General features: G+C 47.7%; 1 protein-coding gene across 1 annotated transcript in view; it reads left to right on the top strand.

The window, feature by feature from the left end:
- Positions 1-18,218, top strand: part of LOC132871942 (retinal-specific phospholipid-transporting ATPase ABCA4-like) — a 105,391-nt gene that overhangs the window by 12,885 nt on the left and 74,288 nt on the right. Inside the window, 15 exon segments of the mRNA XM_060906578.1 lie at positions 383-522; positions 692-808; positions 992-1,189; positions 1,363-1,568; positions 2,840-3,016; positions 4,510-4,732; positions 5,332-5,553; positions 11,224-11,428; positions 11,940-12,032; positions 15,766-15,987; positions 16,210-16,387; positions 16,672-16,803; positions 17,309-17,448; positions 17,589-17,726; positions 17,988-18,169. Coding sequence (XP_060762561.1) covers positions 383-522; positions 692-808; positions 992-1,189; positions 1,363-1,568; positions 2,840-3,016; positions 4,510-4,732; positions 5,332-5,553; positions 11,224-11,428; positions 11,940-12,032; positions 15,766-15,987; positions 16,210-16,387; positions 16,672-16,803; positions 17,309-17,448; positions 17,589-17,726; positions 17,988-18,169 — 2,573 coding nt within the window.

Here is an 18,218-nt window from a genome sequence, read left to right as displayed (position 1 = left end):
AGCAGTATGTATAATATAAGACAGTGAGACAGACAGGTGGATACATTGTATGTGTTAGACAACTTAAGGTTTTAAATCAAACAGGTTTAAATGACCCCCCCCCGTCTCCCCCGTCTCTGCCCCGTCTCTCCCCCTGTCTCCCCCCGTCTCCCCCCCATCTCCCCCCGTCTCCCCCCCATCTCCCCCGTCTCTCCCCCATCTCCCCCGTCTCTCCCCCATCTCCCCCGTCTCTCCCCCATCTCCCCCCGTCTCCCCCCCGTCTCCCCCCCGTCTCTCCCCCCGTGTCTCCCCCCCGTCTCCCCCCCGTCTCTCCCCCCGTGTCTCCCCGTCTCTCCCCCATCTCCCCCATCTCCCCCCCGTCTCTCCCCCGTCTCCCCCCCAGCTCTGTTCTGTAACGCTCTGATGCAGAACCTCGAGTCGAATCCTGTCACTAAAATCATGTGGAATTCAGTGAAACCTCTTGTGATGGGTAAAATCCTGTACACACCCAACTCCCCTGCTGTACACAAGATACTGAAGAGTGTAAGACACACACACACTTTTGTCTTCTTTCTCTTTCCTGTATCTAACTGCACTGTTTATAGTTATAATGTAAATATACAGTCACACCCTGTGTGTATGAAAGCAATATCTGAATTTAGAAATGTGTGTGTGTGTGTGTGTGTGTGTGTGTGTGTGTGTGTGTGTACAGGCGAACAGCACGTTTGAGGAGTTGGAGCGGTTAATAAACATGGCCAAGGCGTGGGAGGAAGTGGCTCCTCAAATCTGGCATTTCTTTCAGGACAGCGTTCAGATAAATATGATTCGGGTACAAATAACACACACACACACACACACACACACCATTCACATCATCTACAACGCACATGCACACATGCACGCACACGCACACACACTGTCTCTTACACATCAATCTGTTCCTGTGAGTAATTAGCACCCCCTAGTGCTGTACAGTGTGTGTGTGTGTGTGTGTGTGTGTCCCATGGTGTAGGACACGCTCAGGAACCCAACAGTGATGGATTTTCTGGACCGGCGTCTGGAGGAGACACAGTTCACCACCAAACACATCCTCAACTTCCTCCATGACGGTTGCTATAGAGACCGCTACAAGGACATGCCAGACTTCGACTGGAGGAACATCTTCAACCTGACTGACCAAATCCTGAGGACCTTCATCCAATACAGCGAGGTACAGCTACCCTCCATCCCATTGCTCACCAGTTACCATGGCAACCAGCTCACACCTCACACCACGAGAACACCTGAGGGATGTGTTTATACTTTAACCTTCTCCCTCTGTCTGTCTCTCTGTCTGACTCTCTGTCTGTCTCTGACGTTCTGTGTGTGTGTGTGTGTGTGTAGTGTGTAAACCTGGATAAGTTTGTAGCTCATGTGGATGAGGATCAGATGAGCCATCAGGCTCTGTACCTGCTGCAGGAGAATAAGTTCTGGGCGGGACTTGTGTTTATGGGCATGTACCCGTGGAGCACAGAGATACCGAGACACGTCACATATAAAATCCGCATGGACATCGACACAGTGGAGCGAACCAACAAGATCAAGGACAGGTGACTAAAAATGTTTTAGTAATAACAGCAAAAATCTGATGAGAAGTTCATGACATGATGAACGTGGGTGGGGCTTCATGAACCGTATGTCACTAATGATGTCAATCAATCATCATCATTTCTCCCATTCCTGCTCTGAGATTAAGACAAATCCTGCTAAACTCTTGCATTGTGGAAGTCCGTGTACAGACTGAATGTAATTGAGTCCTGTAAAATAATGACCACGCCCAAGATGACCTCACAAGTTCCTCCCAGTAACAGTGTACTCTGAGTTTAAATGGAGAACTTCATATCTCAGTTTTGGACAGCATTCATCCCATCCTCTCAAACACAATTTGGGAAAAAGTCAGAGAATGTCAAAATTTTCACCCCCAAAAATTTACCCCAAAGAGTTTTTTGGGTGAAGAATGTGATTTTTCTCTGATTTTCCTTCTGTTCTCGCTGTTGGTACCTGAGCTCAAGACATGAACACAAATGCTCTTTGGTTTCGCTCCAAAGCTCAGAGCTGAGTCTCTTTTCTCAACAAATTGAAATCTGAGATCTCCGTGAGGAAGTGAGCAGGACTGAATATAAATGCTCCGGTCTGCACCTTCGCCTCTACTTTCTGACTTGTTTAAGACTTTTCATATGAAATATATCACCAAATTTCCAAAAATGGGCGTGCCCTATACCTTTGTATAAAAATCGAATAGACTATATTGGGAAATTGCGATATAAAGTACCAGTGTGCTCAAAACTGCACTGTTTATTCGCACTTCTGCTTCACTTGTGTCTCATGAAGTCAGTCGTACGCACACTCCACCTGCTACATGTTGACATGTTGCGATCGACTGGTATTGCTAACAATGCTAACCTGACTAGAACTATGCTAATTGCTGATACTGGTTTTCTGGCATACTGGAAACACAGTCAAATTGGTTGTGACGTCATTCCAGCCCTGAGTTCTGAGGTAACTAGAACACAGCTGAACTGCAGACAAACAGGAACAGAAGGGCTGAAAGCGACCAAGCGTTTAACATTTCTAGGGGGCGCTGTGAGAGGCACCGATGGCTTTTGCTGTACAGAGATGCCTCAGCACACCTCTAACCAGGGGGCGCTATTCACTGTCCAGTGAGGACATCAGGAGGATAAGTGCAGGAACGCTTGAGAAAAACTAAAAGCAGCTGAAAAAAAATCTAAAAAGAAAGATTAGTAATAAAGAGGTTTATGATTGGCTGATTGAGTTTAACTGTAGCTCCACCCCTTGTTAAGCTGCATGTGACTCTCTGTAGGTACTGGGACCCTGGGCCGAGGGCGGACCCCGTGGAGGATCTGCGTTATATCTGGGGAGGATTTGCATATCTGCAGGACATGATAGAGCACGGCATCCTGAAGCTCCTGAGTGCTCCTCAGACGCGGCTCGGCGTTTACGTCCAGCAGATGCCCTACCCCTGCTACGTAGATGACATGTACGACCTCTTGGCATTTATTACTTTATTTTAATCTCTATTTCACACATTTATACATAGACAGAAATTCAGACTGACTAGATCAATAAATACAGCTGAATGCAAAAGTTTGTACCCCCATAGTATTTCAAAGAGAAAATGAAAACTGTATCTGCGTAAGGAGCGCCATGATCTATGCAGGGAGTGCTGGCCCCTGAAGGCCAGTGACCTGAAAAGGCTGGAGCGCAATGAACGTTGTATGCTGAGGTGGCTGTGCCACATTAAGCCCGAGGACAGAGTGAGTATCTCTGCCCTACGGGAGACACTTAAGCTTCAAGACCTGGAAAAAGCTCTCCGGCTAAGGAGCTTAATGTGGTATGGCCACGTACAGAGAAGCAATGGGTGGACGGGACAGATTTTGTATTTCCAAGTTAGAGGGAATAAGAAGAGGGGTAGACCCTGTAAGACCTGGGGTGAGCATGTGACAAAGGATCTCAAAGTGTCAGGTCTCAGAGCTGTTGATGCTAAGGAGCGACAAGTATGGAAGAGGGCGTTACGTCACCATGCGACGTCAGACCCGCTAGGAAGTGGAAAATGTGACGTTAAACCGGATAGTGAGTGAGTGAGTGATCTATATTTTTATAATATAGAAGGCCCTGGAAGCATGGTGCAATAACAGCCAGTTAGAAATAAACGTGACAAAAACAAAGGAGCTACTCTTCTGTATGAAGCAAGGCCTGACAACAGAGCCAGTCTCACTCAATGGTCAACGTGTTGAAACTGTGCAAACTTTTAAATATCTTGGCACATTTCTTGACTGTCAGCTGTGTTTCACTGAGAACACAGATTATATTTTTAAGAAATGTTCTCAGAGACGCAACCTTCTCAGGAGATTGAGCTGTTTTGGGGTTAGCCCTCAGATTCTAGAGCTTGTGTACACAACACATATTGAGAGTACCTTAACGTTCCGTCTCCCTGCTTGGTTCGGACACTTAAGTTGTAAGTGCAAAAATAAATTAAATAGGATTGTGTCAGTGGTAAGCAAAATAGTGGGAAAACCCCAAAAACATCTAGCTAACCTCTACACTGAAAGGCTGAGGAGGAAATCTACAAGAATAGTGGCGGACTGTTTCCATCCTTTTTTTTTTAGCCAATTTGAGCTTCTGAAGTCTGGGAGGCGCTATAGGACCCCTCTGGCTAAAAGTGTATTTAAAAATCTTTTATTCCAAATGCCATTAGCATTCTTAACTCAACAAAGTGAGTGGTCTACAGACACTGATAACTGCTATTTGCTTTTTTACTTTATTTTATTCTATTTTGCACAACCCTTTGTGTTTGTTGTCTGTGTTGCTGTTTGTCAAGTTGTGTTGTTGAAATGTGTGTTGTTTGCATGTTATATGTGATGGTGAGCCAAAGATAATTTTCCACCTTGGTGGACAATAAAGATTCTATTCTATTCTATTCTATTCTATTCTATTCTATTCTATTCTAATGGTTCATGTGTGTGTGTTCAGGTTCATGCTGACGCTGAACCGCTGCTTCCCGATCTTCATGGTGCTGGCGTGGGTCTACTCCGTGTCCATGATGGTGAAGAGCATCGTGCTGGAAAAGGAGTTGAGGCTGAAGGAGACTCTGAAGGTCATGGGCGTGACCAACGGCGTCATCTGGTGTGCATGGTTCATTGACAGTTTCCTGATGATGACCTTCAGTACGGTTCTGCTCACCTTCATCACCATGGTGAGAAAATAAAACACACTGCGGCTCTGAAAGAATGCTCTGTGCTTTAACGTGGGCCATATTAGTGCACTGGGCAGGGTGCGTGATATCGCTGGGTAGGGAGTCGGGATGAGGGAAATGTTTATAACGCATGTATTATATCTCATCTCATCTCATTATCTGTAGCCGCTTTATCCTGTTCTACAGGGTCGCAGGCGAGCTGGATCCTATCCCAGCTGACTACGGGCGAAAGGCGGGGTTCACCCTGGACAAGTCGCCAGGTCATCACAGGGCTGACACATAGACACAGACAACCATTCACACTCACATTCACACCTACGCTCAATTTAGAGTCACCAGTTAACCTAACCTGCATGTCTTTGGGGGAAACCGGAGCACCCGGAGGAAACCCACGCGGACACGGGGAGAACATGCAAACTCCGCACAGAAAGGCCCTCGCCGGCCACGGGGCTCGAACCCAGGACCTTCTTGCTGTGAGGCGACAGCGCTAACCACTACACCACCGTGCCGCTGCATGTATTATATATAAAATAAATTCTTAATCACATAACTTGTTTAAAAGTGTTTCAAAAGTAATCTGCTTTGTGATTTCCTTCCAGACTGGAAAGGTGCTGAACTACAGCAATCCCATGATCCTCTTCTTCTTCCTGTTGACCTTCACCATGGCCACCATCATGCAGTGTTTTCTCATGAGTGTGTTCTTTAACAAGGCGAATTTAGCAGCAGCCTGCAGCGGCATCGTTTACTTCACCCTCTACCTGCCCCACATCCTGTGTTTCGCCTGGCAGGACCGAATCACCGCCCACACCAAGCTCGCCGTCGTCAGTCCTCATTCATTCACCATGAGTATACTTCACTCTGCTTGGTCAGAAGCTGTTGATTAATTCTCTATAACAGCAGCTCTGACTGTAGTGCAGGTTTATATTAATCCAGTCACTCTGATACTGTTAGGGTTTTGCTGGGATTCGAACCTGGTTCGTTGGTGTGATAATCCAGCAAACCCCCACTAGGCCACCAGGGGGATGACTCAAATGCAGAGGCGTGAGGCGGAAGTAGAAAAAGAATCAAAAGGTTTATTTAAACTATATACACTATATACAGGGCAAAACAAAAGACAAAAAAAAAAACCAAAGAGTATAATCCAAAAGAAAAGCAAAGTGCAAAAATTCAAAAGCTAAGAAGATCAAAAAACACAGTACAAAGGAAACTGGAGATAAACATAACAACACAAAGACTCCGTGACAAGAGGACTGAACTCAGGGGTATAAATAGACAAACTAATTAAGGACACAGGTGAAGATAATTAGGCAATTAACACAAACACAAAACACAGGAACAGTGGCGGCCTCTAGAGGCCAAAATAAACACGACATGAAAAGGAAATAACAGCGGCCTCTAGAGGCCAAAACAGTCCTAGTCCTAACAGGACCCCCCCCTCTAGGAGCGTCTCCTGACGTTCCCAGGGCGATCCGGATGGGCCGAATGGAAGTCCCGACATAGTTCTTTATCAAGGACATCCCGAGCAGGAACCCAGCAGCGCTCCTCAGGACCATAGCCCTCCCAGTCCACCAGATATTGCAACCCGCCGCAGACCCGGCGGGAGTCAAGCAGGCGATTCACAGTGAACACAGTCTGCCCCTGGAAGATGCGGGGGGGTGGGGGGTTCCTAGGGGCAGGGGCATACGTAGACGTCAGTACGGGCCGTAACAGGGAAACATGGAAAGTGGGGTTGATCCTCAGAGTCCGGGGCAACTGGAGCCGGTAGGAGACAGGGTTCACCCTGCGCACCACCTTGAAGGGGCCAATGTAGCGAGGAGCAAGCTTGCGGTTCTCCACCCGCAGTGGAAGGTCCTTAGTGGACAGCCAAACACGCTGCCCAGGGCGGAAAGCGTGTGCAGGTCTTCTATGGCGGTTGGCCTGAGTCTGGTTGGTTCTGGAGGTCTGTATGAGGGTCTTCCTGACCTTGCTCCAGGTCTTGCGACACCGTCTCACATATTGGTTGACCGAGGGCACCCCCGCGTCCTCCTCCTGGTCCGGGAACAGAGGTGGCTGGAACCCGAATTGGCACTGGAATGGCGACAGCTTGGTGGCCGATGACTGCAGGGTGTTGTGGGCGTACTCCGCCCATGGCAGCCAGGTGCTCCACGATGTCGGGTTATCCATAGCCAGGCCTCGCAGGGTGGTTTCCAGGTCCTGGTTGAGCCTCTCCGTCTGACCATTGGACTGTGGGTGAAACCCAGAGGAGAGGCTGGCAGTGGCTCCGATGACCTTGCAGAACCCGTGCCACACTCGGGAGGAGAACTGGGGCCCTCGGTCTGAGACGATGTCCTGTGGAAGACCAAAGACTCGGAAGACATGATTAAACAAAAGTTTCGCAGTTTCAAGAGCAGAGGGGAGTTTGCACAGTGGTATGAAGCGGCAGGCCTTGGAGAATCTGTCAACTAAGACCAAAATGACCGTGTTACCTTGTGACTCAGGAAGACCCGTGATAAAGTCGACTGCCACGTGGGACCAGGGACGCCGGGGAATGGTCAGAGGATGCAGGAGACCCTGGGGACGCTGTCGTGGGTTCTTGGTTCTGGTGCAAACCTCACAGGACAGGACAAATGACCTTACTTCCTTCTCCATGTTAGGCCACCAGAAGCGTCTTTTCAGGAAGTCCAGGGTCCTCCGAGCTCCCGGGTGGGCGGTGAGAGGGGAAGAGTGACCCCACTGGAGAACCTTGGCCCGGGCTTGATGTGGGACGTACAAGAGGCCTGGTGGCCCCGTCCCAGGACCGGGGTCCTGGCGTTGGGCTCGTCGGACAGCCTCCTCAATACCCCAGCGGACAGGGGCCACAATCCGGGACACAGGGATAATAGGCCCGACTTCATTCTCCCTGTTAGTGGCAGAGAACAGTCTGGACAGTGCGTCAGGTTTGGTGTTCTTGGAGCCGGGGCGGTATGAGAGGGTGAAGTCAAACCGACTGAAAAACAGGGCCCACCTAGCCTGTCGAGGGTTCAGTCTCTTGGCTTGCTGGAGGTACTCCAGGTTCTTGTGGTCAGTCCAAACCAGGAATGGATGTTGTGCTCCCTCCAGCCAGTGCCTCCACTCCTCAAGGGCCAGTTTGACCGCTAGCAGTTCTCGATCCCCCACATCGTACCGGGACTCAGCAGGACTCAGGCGGTGGGAGAAGTAAGCGCAGGGGTGCAGCTTTCCTTCCGAACGTTGAGAGAGCACCGCGCCGACACCACTGTCCGAGGCGTCCACCTCCACGATGAATGGTTGGGAGGTGTCCGGGAGAACCAGAATGGGTGCCGTGCAGAAGCGGTCCTTGAGGTCTTTGAACGCCTTTTCTGCCTGAGGAGACCAGCCATAAGATCCACCTGTCCCTTTGGTGAGGTCTGACATGGGTGCTGCCACAGAACTGAAGTTCCTGATGAACTTGTGGTAGAAGTTAGCGAATCCTAAGAACCGCTGAACCTCCTTAACGGACTTGGGAGTAGGCCAATCCCGGACGGCCAGGGTCTTGGCAGGGTCCATTTGGAGTTGGCCTGTCCATACAATAAATCCCAGAAAGGAGACCTCGGGAACATGAAATTCGCATTTCTGGGCCTTGGCGAACAGATTGTTCTGTAGCAGCCTCTGGAGAACCTGGCGGACATGGTGGCGGTGCTCCTGCACGGTCTTGGAAAAGATAAGGATGTCGTCGAGGTAGACAAAAACGTATAGGTTAATCATGTCCCTTAAGACGTCGTTGATTAGGGCCTGAAAAACAGCTGGTGCGTTGGTGAGTCCGAAGGGCATCACCTGGTATTCGTAGTGCCCAGACGGGGTGTTAAAGGCAGTCTTCCACTCGTCTCCCTGTCGGATACGGATGAGGTGGTATGCGTTCCGTAGGTCCAACTTGGTGAAGACGGTGGCGCCTTGGAGCAGGTCGAAAGCTGTGGACATCAGCAGAAGGGGATATCGGTTGCGCACAGTGATCTTATTCAGGCCCCTGTAATCAATACATGGTCGGAGCCCCCCATCCTTCTTGCCGACAAAGAAGAAGCCGGCTCCAGCAGGTGAAGTGGAGGGTCGAATAAACCCAGAGACCAGGGCATCTTTGAGGTATTCCTCCATGGCCTTGCGTTCTGGCTGAGAGAGTGAAAACAGTCTGCCACGAGGAGGGGTAGTCCCAGGGAGCAAGTCGATGGCACAGTCGTAGGCCCGGTGCGGAGGAAGAACGGCGGCCCTGCTCTTGCTGAATACCTCCTTGAGATCCCAGTACTCTGTGGGAACTTGAGATAACTCGGTGAGATCAGGGGGCTCGGCAGGAGACACAGGAGAGCTAGAGAGCAGACAAGAGGCATGGCATGCAGGGCCCCATTCCACAACCTGGCTTGTTACCCAGTCTATGCGAGGGTTGTGGCGAGTAAGCCAAGGAAGGCCTAGAATAACTGGGAACTCAGGTGAAGGAATCAGGTGCAGGGATATTTCTTCCTTGTGACCTTGAGACTGGAGGAAGACTGGAGAAGTAACTTGAGTGACTCTTCCATCACCTAACGCTTGGCCATCGAGGGCAGACACAGACAGTGGGACTTCAAGAGGTGCAGTCGGAATATTGATGCTTTGGGCGAAGTGAATATCCATAAAGTTCCCAGCCGCCCCTGAGTCTATCAAAGCTTGACAAGAGTGGACAGACTCACCCCAGGAGATGGAGACCGGGATGTAGATTCCTTGGCCAGGGAGTCCGGGAGAGAGGGTAGGCCCCGTCACAACCCTCCCTCGGCTGGACGGGGCGGTCCTTTTCCCAAGAGTTCGGGACATGATGCTCGGAAGTGACCAGGCTTGCCACAGTAGATGCAGCACTTGTCCCTCCTTCTGCGCTCCCTCTCAGATGCGGAGAGGCGAGTACGACCCACTTGCATGGGTTCTGGACAGTCACTGAAGGAGGTAGACGGTCTCCAGGTAGAGGTAGGGAGGTTGGGGGGGCTCAAGGCTTGGTGGCGTTCTCTCATCCTGTTGTCCAGACGAATAGCATGTGAGATGAGGGTTTCAAGGTCACTTGGGCATCCAATAGAGGCCAGACCGTCCTTGATGGGGTCAGACAGACCATGGTGGAAGGCTGACACCAGGGCAGTCTCGTTCCATCCACTTACTGCTGCGAGTGTTCGGAACGAGATGGCATAATCTGCGACGCTTCCTCCTTGCCGGATGGACATGAGCTTTCGGGCTGCGTCGGTACTGATGTCTGCCTGATCGAAGACCCGAAGCATCTCTTCAGAAAACAGCTGGAAATCAAAGCACTCAGGTCCCTGTCTTTGCCAGATAGCAGTAGCCCAGGCTCGCGCCTTACCAGCTAATAAGGTGATCACAAAGGCAATCTTGCGGCGATCCGTAGTGTAGGTGGTAGGCTGAAGCTCAAAGGTGAGTTGACACTGGGTAAGGAACTCTCGGCACTCACTGTGCTTGCCGTCATACCTCTGTGGTGCAGGAAGGCTGGGTTCGCGAGGTGAAGAAGGCAGCATTGCAGGAGGCACTGGAGCAGGAGTGGGAGCTGGATCAGGAGCAGGAACTGGATCAGGAGCAGGAGATGCAGGCAGAGATGTCAGCTGTGCCAGGGTTTTCCCAATTTGCTGAAGCAGTTCCTCGTGGCGAGCGAGGGCCTCACGTTGGCTGGTGAGCGTACGTCCATGAGCATCCATGGTCGCTCCGAAGCGTGTCAAAGCTGCCATAATTCCCTGAAGGTTGGCCGGGTAGACAGTTGAAGCAGCCTCTGCTGAGTCGGTCATGACGGAGTCTTTCTGTTAGGGTTTTGCTGGGATTCGAACCTGGTTCGTTGGTGTGATAATCCAGCAAACCCCCACTAGGCCACCAGGGGGATGACTCAAATGCAGAGGCGTGAGGCGGAAGTAGAAAAAGAATCAAAAGGTTTATTTAAACTATATACACTATATACAGGGCAAAACAAAAGACAAAAAAAAAAACCAAAGAGTATAATCCAAAAGAAAAGCAAAGTGCAAAAATTCAAAAGCTAAGAAGATCAAAAAACACAGTACAAAGGAAACTGGAGATAAACATAACAACACAAAGACTCCGTGACAAGAGGACTGAACTCAGGGGTATAAATAGACAAACTAATTAAGGACACAGGTGAAGATAATTAGGCAATTAACACAAACACAAAACACAGGAACAGTGGCGGCCTCTAGAGGCCAAAATAAACACGACATGAAAAGGAAATAACAGCGGCCTCTAGAGGCCAAAACAGTCCTAGTCCTAACAGATACGTTCTCATTGTTTTATAGTAACAGCTAATGATGGTCTTTCATAAATAAATAATTGTAATTTTTGGTTAGTTGCTGTGGTGTAAGAGGAATAAAACACCTGGGGACCTGCTGCTAGAGGAAAATAATCAACTCCTCTTCGTCACACCACCCTGTCACTCAGTATTTTATTGTAACACCTACACAGTGTTGTACTTTTTGTGGGATTATCAGTGTGTTATTGTGTTGTTTGTGTTGCAGAGTTTGTTGTCGCCGGTGGCGTTTGGCTTCGGGACGGAGTATTTATCCCGATATGAGGAACAGGGCCTGGGACTTCAGTGGGACAACATCAGCACCAGTCCTCTAGAGGGCGACGAGTTCTCCTTCCTCAACTCCATCCGCATGATGCTTTTCGATTCAGTTCTTTATGGCATGTTGGCCTGGTACCTTGACAACGTCTTCCCAGGTCAGGAGAATATCAGACTCTGATCTACACTGACGTTAATCAGACACTGAGTGGAGATCAGACTGTAAACACTTCCACAGCTGCAGCGTTTTATCATGTAATGGCTGTTAAAGGCAGCGAAAAATACAAAAATACACTGTGTATAAATCTATAGTTTTGTGTTTAAATGTCAGAAAAGAGCTTGTGTAACTTTAGTACTGTAAGTTTCTGCGCTTCAGTGGGATTCAGTTCCAATCTCTGTTCCTGAAGTGACTCCAGCTGATAAATTCATCTATTTGTATTGACTCCACCTCCTACTAAATATTCATTAATGCTCATACAAAAAGTGACAAAACCTTAATTTGATCGTGTTAAAGACACTCTCTGTTAAAGGCAAGATTTCTTCACACATTTCTCACACACACACACACACACACACACACACACACACACACACACACACACAAACACACGTTTAGTAAATCATTTTTATTGTTTATTATCTTTAATGTTGCTCTTGTCTCTGTTTCAGGTCAGTACGGGATCGGGAGACCTTTTTATTTCCCCTTCCAGACATCCTACTGGCAGAGTGCACAGCGCCCCCAGGCTGTCGTGGCTGATCCAGGTACTGTAACACCTTCAGTGTCCTAAAGCCAGGTGTGTAAGAGATGAGAGGCAATGGTCAACAGCCAATCAGAGCACGAGAATGCCCCAGGGGGCGGGTCCACCATTATGATTGGAGGAGCCTTTAACACAATATTAAAGGATTGTCAAAAAGTTTTTTGTTTGATCAGAACTACAACCCCGATTCCAAAAAAGTTGGGACAAAGTACAAATTGTAAATAAAAATGGAATGCAATGATGTGGAAGTTTCAAAATTCCATACTTTATTCAGAATAGAACATAGATGACATATCAAATGTTTAAACTGAGAAAATGTATCATTTAAAGAGAAAAATTAGGTGATTTTAAATTTCATGACAACAACACATCTCAAAAAAGTTGGGACAAGGCCATGTTTACCACTGTGAGACATCCCCTTTTCTCTTTACAACAGTCTGTAAACGTCTGGGGACTGAGGAGACAAGTTGCTCAAGTTTAGGGATAGGAATGTTAACCCATTCTTGTCTAATGGAGGATTCTAGTTGCTCAACTGTCTTAGGTATTTTTTGTCGTATCTTCCGTTTTATGATGCGCCAAATGTTTTCTATGGGTGAAAGATCTGGACTGCAGGCTGGCCAGTTCAGTACCCGGACCCTTCTTCTACGCAGCCATGATGCTGTAATTGATGCAGTATGTGGTTTGGCATTGTCATGTTGGAAAATGCAAGGTCTTCCCTGAAAGAGACGTCGTCTGGATGGGAGCATATGTTGCTCTAGAACCTGGATATACCTTTCAGCATTGATGGTGTCTTTCCAGATGTGTAAGCTGCCCATGCCACACGCACTAATGCAGCCCCATACCATCAGAGATGCAGGCTTCTGAACTGAGCGCTGATAACAACTCGGGTCGTCCTTCTCCTCTTTAGTCCGAATGACACGGCGTCCCTGATTTCCATAAAGAACTTCAAATTTTGCTTCGTCTGACCACAGAACAGTTTTCCACTTTGCCACAGTCCATTTTAAATGAGCCTTGGCCCAGAGAAGACGTCTGCGCTTCTGGATCATGTTTAGATACGGCTGCTTCTTTGAACTATAGAGTTTTAGCTGGCAACGGCAGATGGCACGATGAATTGTGTTCACAGATAATGTTCTCTGGAAATATTCCTGAGCCCATTTTGTGATTTCCAATACAGAAGCATGCCTGTATGTGATGCAGTGCCGTCTAAGGGCCCGAAGATCACGGGCACCCAGTATGGTTTTCCGGCCTTGACCCTTACGCACAGAGATTCTTCCAGATTCTCTGAATCTTTTGATGATATTATGCACTGTAGATGATGATATGTTCAAACTCTTTGCAATTGTACACTGTCGAACTCCTTTCTGATATTGCTCCACTATTTGTCGGCGCAGAATTAGGGGGATTGGTGATCCTCTTCCCATCTTTACTTCTGAGAGCCGCTGCCACTCCAAGATGCTCTTTTTATACCCAGTCATGTTAATGACCTATTGCCAACTGACCTAATGAGTTGCAATTTGGTCCTCCAGCTGTTCCTTTTTTGTACCTTTAACTTTTCCAGCCTCTTATTGCCCCTGTCCCAACTTTTTTGAGATGTGTTGCTGTCATGAAATTTCAAATGAGCCAATATTTGGCATGAAATTTCAAAATGTCTCACTTTCAACATTTGATATGTTGTCTATGTTCTATTGTGAATACAATATCAGTTTTTCATCTCATCTCATTATCTGTAGCCACTTTATCCTGTTCTACAGGGTCGCAGGCGAGCTGGAGCCTATCCCAGCTGACTACGGGCGAAAGGCGGGGTTCACCCTGGACAAGTCGCCAGGTCATCACAGGCAAGGGGCGCCGCCAGAAATTTTGGGCCCCCCAACTTTGCCCACCCTTGTCACAATTGCACTATTGTCATTATTTGACTTTTGATAGCCCATGGACCTTGAGTTTGTGATTTTGTTATTACATTTTATGTATTAACCTACCAGGGACTAGATGAAAACTGGTCAGTGACTAATTCTGGTGCATTTACAATCACAAATGAAAATTCAAGATTTTGCCACATGCCTTCTTGTGCTAGGACAATTGGTAGTGAAATGTGTGATGTGACTGCTAATAAATCATAGAAAAAGTTTTCTACCCAGCATCAAAATACCTATGGAAATCCCATGGATGAAAAAGTTTGATGCATTTAAATGAACTCCTTACTCAGTAGCCTTACAAATGTTACCCATAAAAGACAGGAAACATCTTATTATAAATTTATTTCAAAGTGACATGGAGTGACATTTCAATTTGATCAATTACGTACGTGTTTCTTCATATGTTGTAACCTCTATCCCTCTTTTATGTGTGCTGCACTTTCTCCAGCTCCTCAATTTGAAACCAATGGTTTAGAACGTGTGAACATTCCACACACGTAACCATGTCAAACACGACTGGTGTCCGTTATTAGCAACACTTTAATCTAGCAAGCTGTATATGGCGCTCGCTCATTAAAAACTTCAATCCTAAAGCATTTATGGGTTGTATTGCTGCTTACCTCCTTCTCCAAAGGGGGGTTCAGTGGTTTGGTAGGGCGGAGGTCCCCCTGAGGCTGAATCTGTGCATATTTAGGGCACCCCATTAGTTATGAAACTGGTTATTAGCACTAGTTATTAGCACTAGCATAACGTAATATTTCATCTTGTTTATCAAACAAGTCAGTTCAGTTATTAAAATGGAAAAAATGTCACTGTACAAACTGTAAAAGTGTTCTCTTGATAGGCTAATCCAACCACGTTCATACTGTTCATTTACCATTCGTTAATATTTTGAACACACGTGAGCGATAGCTACCTTTCTTTGGGAAAAACTGAGTGACCAGTTGCCTGCCTCTCCGGTCCCTCTCAGCTTTCAGCTGCCTTTCTTTACGTTTTTGACAGCCACGCTTCATATTTAGCGATCATAGACTGTACGCACTCCACTGCTGGCTGGCTGGCTGCTGCACCGCGACACAGCAGCAAGTAGCGTTGCACTGATCAGCACACAGATTTAACGCATCGCGCTTCTACCAGAACTGGACCATACCATTTCGCAAAAGGGGGAGGGTTAAATGACAATATGTTGAAGAACTCAAGAAATAGACAACCTTGTTCAATTAGCTCATTTTACCAGATGGAATATTGCATTGTTGTTATTTCAAAAGTCTTATTAAAATCATATTATCAGCCCCTTAAAGGGCCCCATGGCAGTGCTGGGCCCCTAGAATTGTTCTAACCTTTCCCCCCCTGGCGGCGCCCATGATCACAGGGCTGACACATAGACACAGACAACCATTCACACTCACATTCACACCTACGCTCAATTTAGAGTCACCAGTTAACCTAACCTGCATGTCTTTGGACTGTGGGGGAAACCGGAGCACCCGGAGGAAACCCACGTGGACACGGGGAGAACATGCAAACTCCGCACAGAAAGGCCCTCGCCGGCCACGGGGCTTGAACCCGGACCTTCTTGCTGTGAGGCGACAGCGCTAACCACTACACCACCGTGCCGCCCTACATCAGTTTTTGAGATTTGTAAATTATTGCATTCCGTTTTTATTTACAATTTGTACTTTGTCCCAACTTTTTTGGAATCGGGGTTGTAAAATGTCTCTGTGAGAATGTACGATTAGCCTGGACGCTAATGTGGCTAAAAACTAAAGGAAGCTGATGGCCAGCGGTTCAGTGAGTATTCAGTCAGGTCTCTGTTTCCTCCTGCAGCTCCTGAAAAACCTCTGGTAAAAAACCTGGAGATAAAGAAGGAGGAAGTAAACACTCCTGATGTCATCACAGAGCCCTCAGAGCCGAACCGCAGCGCCTCCCACAGGCCGTGCAAACACCGAGAGAAGAGGGAGAGGATGGAGAGAGAGAGAGGAGAGAGGATGACGAGGGAGGAGGAAGGTCTGAATCCTCAGGAGGAGGAGAGACAGGCAGAGCACACAGGTGAGGGAACAGGTGAGGGAGAAGGTGAGGGAGAAGGTGATGATGATGGTGATGATGATGCAGACGACGTGTTTCTGTGAATTCAGCACAGTGCAGGTGACGGTGGTTTAAAGAGTCCGGGATTATAATACTGCCCCGTGGATGTGAAATGCAATCTGCTTTAGAGATCTCAGAAATGCCAGAGGGGTGTGTGTGTGTGTGTGTGTGTGTGTGTGTCCACAGGAAACCCATTGTTCGAGGCTGAGCCTGAGGGGTTGGAGGTGGGTGTGTGTGTGAAGGAGCTTGTGAAGGTTTATCCTGGAAGTTCTCGTCCAGCTGTTAACGGTCTCAGTATGAACTTCTATGAAGGACAGATCACATCATTCCTGGGACACAATGGAGCAGGAAAAACCACCACACTGTACGCAGCTCACTTTCCTTTCTCACCTCAGTGTGTAGTTCACCCTCATCCACTTCCCCTTACTGTACCAGCTGGAGGCAGGGTCCTTAGACCAGGGTGAGGAGGACATCAGTGTAGAGCTCAGGAGCTCCAGTCTGGTCTCTAGTCTGAGCTTCAGTCTGCTCTCTAGTCTGACTCAGTAAATGTTCTGTAAATAATTGACGCACAGATCTGAGAGCTGAGAGGAAGTTAACGAGGGAAACACTAATGAAACCCTGAGCATTTCCTCTCTTCTCCTCTGTTAGGTCCATTCTGACCGGTTTGTTTCCTCCGACGTCCGGGACGGCGTTCATCAGCGGGAAGGACATTCGCTCAGACATGGACGAGATCAGACGCTCTCTGGGCGTGTGCCCTCAATACAACATTCTGTTTAACCAGTGAGCATTACTCTGCTCTAATTAACACACACACACACACACACACACACACACTATTAGAACAGCACTGAGCAGATATCACACAAAACTGAGTGAACAAGTCACAGCAGATATAAATAAATTCATGAGGAAAAAAAATCCAGAAACAAAAGTGATTCAAGAAAGAAACAGAACAAATAAAAGTTCCAGAGATAATGAGGGGAAAAATAGAATAAAAATATTTCGGAGACCAAACATATTTAAAACTGAACAAACAAAATGGAATAAAAATAAAATAGAAGAAAAAAAACCCAGAAATAAAGAAAAAGATTATAAGAGCAAAAAAAAAGTGTGAGAAGTTCAAAAGTGAAAATGAGCGAGAAATAATAAGAATAACAGTAAGGAGCGTGAGCTCGTCATTATTGTTCACACATCTATTAGACAGAAACTTCCCTCCTCAGACCGCAGTGTGTGTTGAGGAGAACGTTCTGGGCTCCTCTCTGATTCTGTGCTCCATCTGTTCCAGTCTGACAGTGGAGGAACACATCCTCTTCTACTCACTGCTGAAGGGACGAGAGCGTAAAGAAGCTGAGCAGGAAGTGGAGAACATGCTGCGGGATCTCGGATTACCACACAAACGGTCCGAGGAAGCGCAGAATCTCTCTGGTCAGATTTTATCTCTCAGTCTGATTCTTTCCACCTCACTGATGAGTTATATCAATAACAGAGCTGCATGTTACAGTACAGTGTTCCTGTAGGGTTCCTCCTGAGTTCCTCTTCATGATGCTGATGCTCTCTGTGTGCAGGTGGGATGCAGAGGAAGCTGTCGGTTGCCATGGCGTTTGTTGGAGGCTCCAAGGTGGTGATTTTGGATGAACCCACTTCAGGAGTCGACCCCTACTCCAGACGCTCCATCTGGGATTTACTCCTGAAGTACCGTACAGGTGGTGCTGCACCGCCCACTAACTGAACAGGACACACTCAGTTTTAGACATTACCTGAGTGTTAGCTTTCATACTTTTATCCACTTAACATTGTGGAACGCCGGGGAACTGAATGAGTTCCTGTTTCTCACTGATGTTACAGCAGATTAGTGCTGTATTTAACAGCGAGCTACTGAACTCACATGGTGCCACTTTAACGTTAGCAAGTTAACTATCATACGTAGTTTCTTTGGCTGTTCTTGACTCTTTCGACCCCCCCAGGCCGGACAGTGATCCTCTCCACCCACCACATGGATGAAGCTGATCTTCTCAGTGATCGAGTGGCGATTATATCTAAAGGGCAGCTGCACTGCTGCGGTTCTCCTCTGTTCCTGAAGAACTGCTTTGGTGTTGGGTTTTACCTCACACTCGTCCGGCGCATTAAGGACGGGCGAAAGAAAGAGGTGAGGCGTCCTGATCCACTTGATTTAAACTTTTCCTATCCTCTAAAGC

The sequence above is a fragment of the Neoarius graeffei genome, chromosome 23, assembly GCF_027579695.1.
Source record: "Neoarius graeffei isolate fNeoGra1 chromosome 23, fNeoGra1.pri, whole genome shotgun sequence".
NCBI lineage: Eukaryota > Metazoa > Chordata > Actinopteri > Siluriformes > Ariidae > Neoarius > Neoarius graeffei.
This window is presented reverse-complemented; position numbering and strand designations above follow the sequence as displayed.